Raw genomic sequence first — 14,009 nt, 5'->3', positions numbered from 1 at the left:
GTCTTAGCAGCTTATCTTCTCCAGATGCCTCGTCGATCGTTGGCTCTTTCTCTTTCTCTCCGGGGACGTTGAAGAGATTAGTGGCGTGCCACTTTATAATAACTGGAGAAGGAGGAAGGGAGGGTAACGTGGACTGGATACCGACGGCCCATCCCGATCGAGTTGAACACCGGAAGATTCCACAAATTAATTCTCCGCCAAATCACCATCCGAGAGTCCCCGGAGTTTAAAAGAAAGAGCCAACGATCGACGAGGCATCTGGAGAAGATAAGTTGCTAAGACCATCGTAATTTCGCCCTGTAGGGATTGTACGGCAAGTGAACCGATCATCTATCATTTAATTGTTGTAAAAAAGGAAAATCGGACGTCGGTCTGGTGAAGCCAGATTCCCAGAGTTAAATATATTTTTGTTTTTTGTATAATCTCACACCGGTATACGTCATATATCGTAGTGGCCATAAAGCATCTTGTTCCCTAACTCATATCCACATATATTTATAGTGCCGAAGCAAGAAAAGAAGCCTTTGTTGAATGCACTGTGAAATATTCTTCATTTACTATTATGTGGCACTTTAAAAAAATTTACGAAATTTAGAGTTTATTTTTTTTTTAATTCCGGTCAATGCGGTATTACTCGACCTTGCACGATCAAATTTATATTATACCTTTGAAGAGAATCCATGCAAGCTCATCTTCGAGGGGTGGATTCTCTACTTCGAATTCTTTTATCAGGTCCTTCGAGTATACGGGATCGTCGTCTTCCTGACTCCACCATGCACTCGCTACCTGCCTTAGCACCGCACGAACACCTTCACTGTCCGAATAATAATGCAGCGCCAGCATTTCTTGCCAAAATCATCACTGATCACCGGAAAACTTTTTTATTTCATTGATAAGCTTACTTTCCGCGGGTAAGTAACAGTACAAGTAACAATCAGCCTAAATATGAACGGACGATCGGTAGAATTCGACAAGGTCATAGATTAATGATTATCTTGCTTTACCTTATTACCAATATTTTCTACGCGATATTTCTTCTGTTTTACTTTATTATGCTCATTATTACTACTACTACTACTACTACTACTGATACATCATCATCGTCATCGTCATCGTCATCGTCATCGTCATCGTCATCATCATCATCATCACCACGATCATCTTCGCGTGTCTGTTGCTACTGTTTCTTCACGCGCACGCTAATATGAAGACGCACACGTGCAGTTATTAAAATTGAAATGATCTGTATACCTACCTATATTCCTCGTATATTATAGTTTCTCTATTCATACGTACTTTCCAACAGTCTAATTTGTATCCGAGTCAATAGAATTTGTGACGTAAATGTGACGTAGAAAGGGTGCGGGTAAAAAATCAGAAAAAACAAAAATCAGAATGGTCAGAATTCCGAACATAAATGTATCGAAAACTCATAATCACGAAAGAACAAAGTGGTAAATTTTCATTAAGCCAGAAATAATGGAAATAGAATATAACGGTATCGAAATTTGAAGTTACAGAATTTAGAATACACAACTGGTGAAAATTCCGAAAGGCCATTAGCGGAATGAGGCAAATGCGATTACTCACAAAGGCAAATAAATAACGTATACAGGCACACGAAAACAAATTCGAACTCAGTGGTGATGAGAGAAATTAACGACAACAGAGTCAGGGCGGCTAGGTGGTCTGGTGGAGTAAGGCTCCGGCTAAGCATCTCTAGACGCCAGGTTCGATTCCTGGCTCCGTCGTTAATTTTTCGAAATCATCAAATTTCCGAATTCACATTCTTCAACAATTTTCTTCTCGTGATTAATGATATGCATATCCGCATATCATTTAATAGACGTCTTTGCCCGTCTTGCGTGGCTTCTCATTAGAAGTAAGAATTCAAATGTAAACATATCATCTACACACTACATTCTTTAACAGTGCTTGAAGAGACGAATTTCTTAATGCAAATGAATAACCTTCGGATGGATCATGAGGTAGAATTTTCATCTATTCGAATTCATAAATGCGAAGAATCAAGAATCAGAACGGTTAGAACTCGGAGTAGTAATCTCATACAAGGCTCGGAATATAGAATTGCAGCATATCAGAATCGTTAAAATGAAGAATCGCAATATATCAGAAGAGTCAATAACTTACATCATATTAGAAGCCACGAAATATAAGTTTATGATATCAAAAGTCGTATTCAATCTTTTAATGAGATAAAACTATCGCAGATGAAAAGGTACGCCCGATGCACCTAAGAATTTGTTTGATTCTGTTATGTGAAACATTTTACAAGTCAAAATAGACTAGTTGGATTGACTTTGAATGTGAAATTCTTGTGCTAAGCCATTCTATACGGTTACTTTCGGAATACTGATCTTTCCGAGTTGTACGATTCTGAATAATAAACCCTTGTAGGTACATTCTGGATATCGGTTTTCCGCCGTTTCTAGATGATAAAGTTTTAACTTTTATTTTTATAATATTTGGACATCTGATAATATGAAACTTTCTACAAATTCATTCTCTACAATATTGACTCTATACATATACATTATTAAATTCTGCATCTCGGAATTCTTGGATTAACGTTTTCTTACGTAAGTGGGTTCGGATAATAGAGCCCTCTGCTAAATACATTTTAGGTAAACTGCAGCTTTTGATCGGGCACCATTCGGGACTTAAGATTTCTGATTGTATCTGTTCTCTCATACTTGTTATTCGAGCTTATTAAATTCGGAATTTTGGCCATTCTGACTTTCGGTTTTTCTGATTTCTTACCCCCATTTCATAGAAATTGATTTACTGCAAAAACGATTATAGAAAGCCTGCAACTGTAAACCTTCACGGTTGCACTTTAATTATTCAATTTTCTGTTTCACGGTACTTCTTTCTCTAACTTGTTACCGTATCTGTAACACATTAGATTACCATTCGCCGCAAACAAAAATGGCGTCAAGATAACTGATCGAAAAGCTGAGCCGTTACAGGCGGACTGACGCATCATATCGATTATTTGTGTATAGTCCGGGGCATTTAGATCAAAATCAGCGGGAATAAAGAAATTTTCGGAGACAGCAGATATCGAGATGCGGTTTTCTGCATTGTGTTCAGGAAGGTCCCAGGAAAAAAGTCTATATCGTCTGGTGGGGCCATTTTTCGAAAAGTGCATTTTGCAATTGCATAATTACTTGCAATATTATGAGAACGACTGGAAACTCGGAAATCGTAACTCGGGGATTTTTGGGGATGCTGAATTCAATTCTGGCGTTAGAATTATCCGGGGGCGTTCGGTGGTAGCTATGCGGGGGCGCCCGGGGGGTGATTGGGGGGAAAATTGCAGCGTCCATGAGAACAGACGAAAATCGTTACTCGTGGGTTTTCGGGGATGCCGAATTCAACTCTGGCATTAGAATTATCGGGGGGTATAAATTATAAACATTTTAATTTAATCTTGAATCATATTACATATATTATAAACAAATTGCTTCCGGTTGCTCTACGGGAAAAGGTAATGGAGAAAGTGAAAAATCACAAATTCTAGTCCCATATTTTTTCTCTCCAGTCGGTACAGAAGATTTCTGTTCACGCCGGTACCCGTGGTAACGATACTGTACTCTCTTGATAGTTTTGGCGCCTTTTTCGAATCCAGTTTTCAGGCAGGAAAGATTTCCGAACCATTTTTTTTTATAATATGTGTAATATGATTAAATATTGAATTAAAATTTTGATAATTTATACCCCCCGATAATTCTGATGCCACAGTTGAATTTTGCATCCTCAAAAACCCCCGAGTAACGATTTTCGACTATTTTCATGGACGCTGCAACCCCCCCCCCGCCGGGCACGACCGAATCATTCTGATGCCAGAATTGAATTTGGCATCCCCAAAAACCCCCGCGTAACGATTTTCGTTTGTTTTCATGGACGCTGCAATTTTCCCCCCAATCACCCCCCGGGCTCCCCCGCAGAGCCACCCCCGAACGCCCCCGGATAATTCTAACGTCCGCAAAAACCCCCGAGTAACGATTTCCGAGCGATTTTTCCGAGTTTCCAGTCGTTCTCATAATATTGCAAGTAATTATGCAATTGCGAAATGCATTTTTCGAAAAATGGCCCTATCAGACGATATAGACTTTTTTCCTGGGACCTTCCTGAACACAATGCAGAAAACCGCATCTCGATATCTGCTGTCTCCAAAAAATTCCGATTTATTTCGTATCTTCCCTGGACTAGAAAGCAAATGCTGCATAATACATACATACATAAGTGTCACTATGTCACGCCCATCTGTATGCTACTTATGATATTGTGAAAGAAAAGTTGCTGGTGGCAGTAAATGATTAATCGGAGCCAGACAACTTAAACTGTACTTCTGTGTTTTGATTGCCCGGTGGTTTGAAACCGCGACCAAGAAATATCGTACGGTCACATCACCACTGTATGCGTATATAGGTATCTAGGAACATATAGGATATTAACCAAATTCTCTCAGCGTTCATTTTATTTAGCTAGATTTTAATCAGTATCAATACAATTTATATAATACCTATAATAGACAAATCAGACGTTTGGAGTAAAATATTTTGAGCTGACTGAATTCGGCATTTGATGCACCCGATCGAAGCTAATTAGCGCGTGACCCTCGGATCAACTCGTCGGTTCAACCACCATTTTTCAACAGTCAAATAAAGTTTGATCGAATTGACCGTCATACATGTCAAAGTTTGAAAACTTTCGGGCAACTAGCCGATAAAGTATCGTGTTATTGACTTCCCGGAAAGAAATTAATACATATCTCATTAGATCCAAATTTTGTTTCTTATTTCACCTGATTCGACCATACATGATTTCTATGTGTAGGTTCTGGGTGTCGTAGGTCCAAGATAAAACACTGTCAAATACTTGATGTTTGAGCCGTTTGAGAGGGGGGGAGGGGCTCCTCAGAAGCTGATTGAATATATTTATAAAAATTGTAAATTATGCAAAAAAATACTACCAGCGAAAGGGAGTTCAGCCGTTCTCCCTGATGTGAGTATTCTTAACGTTTTTCTACGTTCCTGCTGTTTTTTCTATTTATGAAATTAGTTTTTTGTTTGTTTTTTTTTTTTTACCTAATAAATGAAAACCACGGATAATTCAAATTTGATATATATTTCTTCCAGAATTTAATTTCAAGCAAAGGCTAGCACTGCGGAGTACAGTTTCGCTAGTGGCCTTATTTGTCCGGTAAATCAGTAAACCGATTTCTATAAAACTGCAGTGGGGTGACTGCACCCGCAAATGAGCAGCCAACGGTAAATGAACAAACTGCAGATAAGTATACCTATATGGGTATATGGGCGTGAACACGGTTGTTTATTCACTGATGCATTTACCTAACTAAGTTCAATGGAACACTGCGGACGTTGAGAAATACCACCGAGCAATCGGACCTCGTCAAAATTATAGTGTCAATATGTACGATCATGCGTCGCACCAGACTGCGAGTACGAGTATATTTTCAGCGTACGCTCTTCTCGAAACTAAATTATCTGACGGCGAATAAGGATAGCCAGGGATCGTCTGGTATTTACAATACTCAGTCAATTTTGGCAGCTAGATGAAAAAAAGAGCACCGCATTCGACAATTGAAATTCCAAATTTCATCAACTATACACGCTAGCTTTGGATTTAAAGGGAAGTAGCGAAAACAAGTATATCCTTCATTCCTTTTATTTACCATTTTTTTCAATAAGGTTGCCAACATAGTCAAAGACCGCGGATAGCGGGAACCACAATCGTGGATTATTTCTACCATCGACGTAACGAATTTGCGCCCATCAGTTTTTGCACATTTCCCGATACCTGTTACGCTCATATATATTCAAACTGTAAGAATAATTGGAAACAATGAGAAATATCATAATATTTACATTGACACGTTGCGGGGACTTCTTTTTGTTACGTGTCAAGTACGGGGCGTCACATTGCAGGTTCTTATAGTTGTGTTCGATGGTGGAAATTTTGATTTCTTCAAACTTGAAGAATAAAAGAGGCATGCCGTTTGGTGGGTGAAAAATCGAAATCGTCGGGTATGGGCGTAGATGTATGTGTGTGCGAATTATATGCTCGGACACCGGCGTAACCGCGTAGGGTATAGACTTGTAGCGGTATAGCCGGTTAGTATACGTACATCACGATCTTTTCCCCTACACCCTACGGATTCTCTTATGTATAGTATACGTATTTGCGTATAAGATTCACGTTGCACGCGTGCCTACGTGCGCATTCGCACAACACGCCGCGCACCGGCGTAAGACGTAGCGCGTACAGTTGCAAGTATTCGGCTGGTATACGGCACGCGTGTACGTACATGTGTTACGTATGTTCATACATCCACCCGCCCTATGCAGCATGCTCAATTCTGATCTGGCGCTGTACAGCGTCATGTCCTATTGCGATGGAAACAGAATTCGAAACACGCCCGCCCATCCATCTGTCCAAGGTACATATTGCCAATGCGTAGGTGCTATATTGTACAGTTCTATTACACCGAAGTCGAGCAGAGGCACGTACGATGGACAGATATATATATATATACGTGTAATTATAGGCATGCGCCAAGCACAGGCAATACGTATGTATGCATGTATTTATGTATTGCAAGGTAATGAGAAACGGTTGGGCCGGATTGTAAATTTATATCACGCATAATATTATACAGGTATATGCGGGTAATTGCACCCCCTTCCCACCGTACTCTTATCGCTCGTGTTACTGTATTCGCGTGTATTTGAGGTTGGTCGCGGTATTTGACCATTTACCGAGAGTTGTAAATCAGCGCCGGTTCGCACTACATCTGTCACAGCTGAGAAGCCTGCAAAACGCGGCCGTTATACATCGGGCACGAAAAGCAAAGCTCCCGGCTGAGCTTCCGAGCTGATCGTGAATGACTGACCGTCCCGACGCTGGGGCGAATAGGTAGACGATCCTCTCTCTCTCTCTTCGTCCATCAAACTCTGCCGAGAATAGCAGCGCGGAAGGCAGAAGGCAGAAGCGGAGGGTTGTATGCCAAAAAATATATCCCAGCTGTATAAGCCCCCCCCCCCAGCAAAACTTTCGGCTGCTACACCTACAGCCTCGTCTGATGCCTAAAAGTCTGATGCAGGGTCCAAATGAAGATACCTTCGCTGAGACGGTTGCCTTGCTCTCCGTTAGACAGCGGAATCTTGAACGCAAATGGATTCAAGTGTCGTCTAATATGTATGAATATCGAAACCCTGAATAATTTTTGAATTAACGGCGAACATCCAAATGTCATTGGGGGAAATTTATAGGACCCGAAATAATTCAACTTTTGAAAGAGTGGGAAATTTCCTCACACGCTCGGGGGTGGGGTGAAAATCTTGAGTAGCAATCACAGTTAAGCGAATGCTGGTTTAAAAGTTGTTTTCCAGCAGAATATACACACCAATTTTCAGCTTGGTTCATACAGTCAACCGAAATGGCAGTAAAACAAAGAATTAATTGAAATTTATTTTGAGCTCCGTTCAATAAGCGCATTCAAAATGGTGGTCGATTTCGATTTCCCCCTTCTCCCGTAAGATGGCACAACTACCTGTAGCTATCCGGCGGGGGCGGCTGGCTGGCACATGCGTGGGTGGGGTCCGGAAGGTGATTTTTGTATTCAGATACTATTTTGGATGCGCACGAACAGAAATCGAGCAGAAATTGTGTTTAAAAAGATTGACCTTTTGTTCGAACGGTATTTTGGATGTGATGTAAGAATCAATCTGTAATTTGGCGAGCATTACTTATTCCGCTTGAAAAGATCTTCCAGCCGAGCCGTCACCCGAGTCGCACTAGTCATTTCATATTTTCACTTTGTCCCCCATTTCCACCATCTGAATGTGGGAGGAGATTGCCCACCGTTTTAAAAGCTAGATTGTTTGAACCCACAAATTTTTCCATGATTACATTTGGATATCTGCATTTGTTCAAAAGTTATTCAAGGGTCACCGCCGCGGTCCGTTTGACGCATCCTGTATAGGTATCGCCAATTTTGCCAAATTTCCCGACTGTTTTCATCGCTAGAGAAACATTCGCATTCCGTTGAAAAATAAGTAACAAAAATATTTCAGATTCCAAATTGACTATCATTGTATATTTTTGCACATCAACTGTTCTGCGTACAAGATTTCCTACTTTCACCGCAACCCAAGTCATATAGAGAAAACTGGTCTTTGAGTATCGCGTTCATCGTACATATTTGGTTTTAGATGAGAACGAAGCTTACAAGTGTAAAAAAATGTTAAATCGTTAATTTCACAATTGTTCACTTCCGTTGAAGTTGGCCTGCTTTTCGTACAGCTCCAGCAGAATGGTTTCCGAGCTCTGATATATTAAGCCTAATTGCTGATTTGAGAGGAGAGGGGCAGAGTCAAACGCTACGCGTGTACATCTGTACCGAAAGGATGTCAAACATAGACGCTTGCGCGGTGAAGAAAATGGCCGTCGGCTATTTTATAAATACATTTGGCCGGCGTATAAATATGTTATCCTAAGGCGCTCCCAGGCGACTCGTGAGAAAGTATTCGCAATTCGTGTATCAATCCAAGTTGCGGCGGTGATGCGATGATACGACGACTCTGCCAAGGACTTACTTATGCATATCCATGACGATCTTCGGACGGTAAAAAAAAATATAGTCTTAAGCCTGGTGTGAAATCTATGGGGTGATTCGTCTCAATTGAGGGAATCCGAACGGGTCGTTGCAGGATACTCGCTACCATCGCCATTTCAACTTAAGATAATGAATACGAATTATGAGTTTTACAAACACCGCACTAGGTATACATCACGTACAATGTAACAGTGTTCTTTCATATCACCATAATCGAAGCACCTGTTTTCGAAGTGATGCACTTTGAATTTTCTCTGTAAAATTTTGTCGAGAATACGGGGACATCTCGTTCATAGTAGCAGCAAAATTTCTTCCAATTTGCAAATATTGACATGAAATTCTACAAAAAATACAACAATGTCAAAACCTTGTAGAGGATATGTTGACTATCGCGCGGTGCGTAGAAATTTAGGTTTTTTCAAAATATATTTGAAAATGTAATTGACACGTATATACTTGCAGATGCAAAAAAAAAAAAAAATAAAAAGTAATCAACATTCGTTGTTGCAACGTAAATTCTATTGTTGTATATGAAAGTTCATGCAAAATCGTCAGAAAGTCACTATACTCCGGTATGCAGCTACGGTATTCCATGCCGTCGCAAATATAGGTGCGACAATTATGTGACGCAGTGTACTGTTACGTATAGTATAGGTATACATAGAGTATCTTGGCTGGGTGAAAACAATTTCGACGAGAAAGGCACCATGTATTCCGTTAATTTTAATATCGATATTTTATTCTGGAATACTCACCAAGATCGGAGATGGAAACTTTTTCTAGGAACGGATCCACCACAGGAAGCTAGAAAACGAAAGTTTTTACTTGTATTAATCTGCAATCAGTTCTCTGCCTGATGCATGAACGATATTCTAGAGCGTGTGAGTCGTGAATAATGATATCGCCACTTATTGGGATTGTGTTGTTCATTCCGGTCTACGAACGGTATAATTCACGGTGTAAAACTTAAAAACATGGCCTAGTTCACGGGGTTATTAGAATGATCGTGGTCAAAATTTGGCCACACGCAAATTCGTATTAAGGATTTGAAGATAATTGCCGGAATCGGCAATTGCCATTACCACGGAACGATTTGCTTTTCAATCCATTTTCGAAGTAGAAGGTTCTAGTTTTTGCTGGTACGTTTGGTTCTTGCCTGGAATAACGCTGATAGGCAAGGCGAACTGACCTACAGCACTCTGCTCGAGACGTCACACATGGCCAGAGGAGCGTCCAACTTAGTGCACGCTGCCAAGCCTCTACTTTGGCAATTGGCAGTGTTTCTTAAAATGCCTCGCTACATTTCGCTGCAGCTCACAGGAAAGTAGGAAATCAACTTGGGAATATGAGAATCGCATTACGTTGACTGCACGATCGTTTGAAAATCATCAGTAAATGAATTTGGTATTTGACGAATCGTGGGCATTTGGTTCGTGTATTGCGATGTGACTGAAAAATATATTACAGAGAGAAATTCGGACACTTGTAATGATATTACTGTTTCTACCGAACAGAACTGTAGTTACTGTAATCCTTTCGTCTTCTCAATAATGAATAAATGGCGACATTGCATGATGCAGCAATCAGTTTTTCTCATCTTTAAATCTTTTGTATTCCAGGCTCATGTTAATCCCGAGGCAGCTGCAGGGCTTCGCTAATCCCACCTTATTGTCATATTAGCTGTAACCCCGCATAGCAAGTGCCGAATCGGTGATAACGAACTAATTGTAAGATTTTCAACCTCACGCTCTCCAGTTCATTGCCAATTATTGCCTCGTATTATATAAGTTATAACCTTGGCAGCTGATAATGATGCGTGTTAAGGGAGTGGGCAACCGTTAAAGCCTCTATCAAAAGTGTTCTATTTTCAAAGTTCAAAGACTCGGTAAGCGATAAGTGAAGATAAAAATGGTTTTTTTTTCAATTAAAAATATTCGTTAAAAAACTGATCGTGAAAATACGAACTAATGTAATATTTCGGGCATTGAATTCAGCTTTGAAAAAATTAAGAAATATCCTTGAATCTTCGTCACGGTAATGCCTTGGAAATCAATTGTCAAGCGTTTCGTTTGCAGTAGTACCTTTGAAAAAAAAGAACCCCACTCGTAATACCGAAGTGTGAATTTACAGAAAGTCCTTAAAAGTTTTGGAGCGATGAATGAAGCCAAATATTGCCCACACGAGTCCAATGAATACACACATTACCACGAATGTCGTCGATAACTTTTGAAAAAAAAAAATGGGTGCGTGTACTTATGTACGCGCGTGAGAAGTTATACTTCTTTGGCATCATTAAAAAACAATAAAACAAATAACGGATGTCTTACATTATATTTAAATAATCTATTAAATTTTTGTCACGAACTTTTTATTAAATGTTCTATTAAATTTATTTTTTTATTTTGTAAATATTAAAAAACCAATAATAAATATTCAACATTGATAATTTAATAATATTTAGTATTAATTATATTAAATAATGGTATTTTAATTTATATCAATAAATAATACATACGGATAACTAACCTCAATTATATTGGAGCACTTGGAAAAGTATTTTAGCACAATTTTTTCACTAATATTCACAAATTTTTCGAGACTTAATGAATTCGGTTGAGTGGGCAATTTCATCCTGTTAATTTTGTGTTACAGTGATGCGCGCACATCTTGAAATTGAATTCGGTTGAGTGGGCAACTTCATCCTGTTAATTTTGTGTCGCAATTTTGTGTTACAGCGATGCGCGCGCATCTTGAAATTTCACTCTCATCAGTTTTTCATAACGCGCCTAAAGAAGTATAACTTCAAAAAATACCGAGTGCCAAAAATAAGAAACGGCTCGGAGGCCTGGATTCTCTCGTTGTAACCACCAGCCAATCGCAAATTGCAGGATACAGCGCAGATCTGCTTGTATAGATTTATCTCGCGTGAAATTTCAATATATTATTCTGATATGAGAATACCCGAATGGAGAATTATAAATGTTCTACAAAATGGTATGTGTACAATACACACCGCGGCGAGTATGCGATGTATGTCGGCTTATCGCACAGATAACGAGTCGTAAGTATATACCTACGTTACCATAAACCTATATACTGTGCGTGCGTATTCAATGCACGTATGGGTATACTTACCCAATGAACAAGTATAACTGAAAATTGTGCCAAGATTAGCAAATGAATTGAAATCTCCTTGGTCCTTGGATAGAGATGGGTTATATTGAGCGGTTTTTAAATATTAGCGCACACCTGGAGCGTTTTCTTCATTATGCAACATGTATCCGATATTTGTGGGAGTTCGCCGTGCTTGTCTTTCTGTCATGAAGCCTGTGTTGACCCAGGGTGACGGCTGTAATGAGAGGCGTGGAACACGGAAGGTGTATCCAGATCACAACATACGAACAGCTAGCATTAAAATAGTTGCCACGCGTATATGCTAAATATTCGCCCGGGTGTCTCAGCGAGAAGATTTCCACTTTCCACTTTACGCTGAACCGCAGCTGGTTTCATCCCACGAGTTTCTCGCCAGTTTACTTTTCAAAAACTTAGACTTTTGACTCATTTCATAAAGCCATGTAGCGTATCACATTCAACATTTCATCCAGTTTTTGCCTCTGATTATCGAAATTATCAATATTTTCTATCAATTAATTGAATTCGACGATTACCAGGCGGCAGAGAGAATCATTACCGTGATCGAGCAATACGAGGCAATCGTGGTGGGAAAAACCCCATAACTCGAGGTTTTTTTTTTTTCTCAGAAAAGCCTGGATCATGTATAAAAACGTGTTCTCGAATTATTCGCACACCCCCAGTTCAGTTCACCTGCGCCCGCGAGATATTGCTTAAGAAATCACGGATTAACTACCGCCGTTCTCTTCTTGAAATACGACTGTTGTTGTTCTTTCTCGTTCACCATACGGTCAAAAAGGACGAGCCAAATCTATAAGCACGTAATGACTTGTCCGGGATGCGCTGGTGCAGAGTTATACGAACCGAACGAGGTGGCCCGACTATAATTGCATGGGGGACGTACATGTTAGTATGAATGATCAATTATTTATTCGACTTTGATTAATCTACTCCGACAGCAATTTTATATCGGAACTATCTGCGTATAGGAATTCCCCTAAAAAATAACGTTCTCAATCGAACTCACGAAATCAGACAAGGCAGACAGAGAATTTCACGCAATTTTTATTCGCTCCCTCTGCGAATTGCATGTACCTACTCGTTAACGTGTAGCTCTGCAAACGGAGACCGTTTCTCGTTACTACCGGAAGGCGGCAAGGAGAGACGCTATCGGACGCTGCTCTCAACAATTTCGATTCTAATTCGGTCGGTGCGTTCGGGATTCTGTCTCACCGAATCCTGAAGCCGAATAATATTCATACGGAAGAAAAGCTGGCCAACCGCTTCATTTCACGGTCGCGTACACCTCCGATGATATTCTTCGCGGCGCTGACACAGAATACGCCTGATACCTATACGCTGTATTCGTGTTATACTCCTCTTGTCATATTGATTTGCGCCTGTCAACGCCATCCTACCAGAACATACTGGAAGTAATGCACATCACTGCCTTCCACTTTTGTTATCGGATAAAAATTTGAATATTCTTCCAACTCTTCGTACGCTGGTCTCATGCCACCGCAGGATTCATGGATGTAGCTTTTTTCTTTCTACGAGTTTTAGGAAACCAAGAGATGTTCTGGAAACCTCCAAGAGGTGTGCCAAATCGCGGCAGACGAATGTGGGAGAAAACTGAACGCTGCGTTATACTCACTCCTCGAGAGTCCCGGAATAATATGGCGGCGTGTGCTGGATCCAAACAGGCGTCGGATGCCCTGTGAGGTATTGCCGGCGTCCCGAGAGACAATCTTCTGGTCCCAGGGTCCAGGCTACCCCTTCTGAGAGCACCTGCAATAAATCAACAATGAACATCACGTAGTATCATTACTAGTATGTTGTAGGTGTTCCTATTATTATACGGGTTTCCAAACACAATTCACATAATGGTAAGTAAGGAAAATAATTAACATCATATAATACCACCAATGTGAAGAGGGGACATTTATTGAATACTCGCCACTCGGCTCTCAAGTTGAAAGAGAGCCACTTATGCGGGCCTCATGTTATAGAATCGGCTGCTACAGTCGCACTCGTGGTCAGTATTCAATAATTAACCCTGCAGGCATATGAGCAAAGGTACAAAATAATTATAACGGACCACTTATCCAATAGTTTTACAATTAATTCTTGGCAATTTCTCTGACCCTAACGTTGGGCAAGTAATTATTTGCAGAAATTTAGGAGCGATAACATTTATCTGCTCTGCCTGACT

General features: G+C 40.2%; 1 protein-coding gene across 4 annotated transcripts in view; it reads right to left on the bottom strand.

Annotated features, from left to right (window-relative positions):
• LOC107228007 (dentin sialophosphoprotein) overlaps window positions 1-14,009 on the bottom strand; it is a 75,149-nt gene that overhangs the window by 10,403 nt on the left and 50,737 nt on the right. For all 4 annotated transcript variants that reach the window (XM_046738076.1, XM_046738077.1, XM_046738078.1 and 1 more), the window contains exons 8-9: window positions 13,452-13,585; window positions 9,421-9,469 (exon numbers count right to left, since the gene is read on the bottom strand). In XM_046738076.1, coding sequence (XP_046594032.1) covers window positions 9,421-9,469; window positions 13,452-13,585 — 183 coding nt within the window. The remainder of the gene's footprint in view (window positions 1-9,420; window positions 9,470-13,451; window positions 13,586-14,009) is intronic.

The sequence above is a fragment of the Neodiprion lecontei genome, chromosome 4 (genome assembly GCF_021901455.1).
Source record: "Neodiprion lecontei isolate iyNeoLeco1 chromosome 4, iyNeoLeco1.1, whole genome shotgun sequence".
NCBI classification, from domain to species: Eukaryota; Metazoa; Arthropoda; class Insecta; order Hymenoptera; family Diprionidae; genus Neodiprion; species Neodiprion lecontei.
The sequence above is the reverse complement of the archived record's forward strand: the minus strand, read 5'-3'. Positions and strand labels throughout refer to the sequence as shown.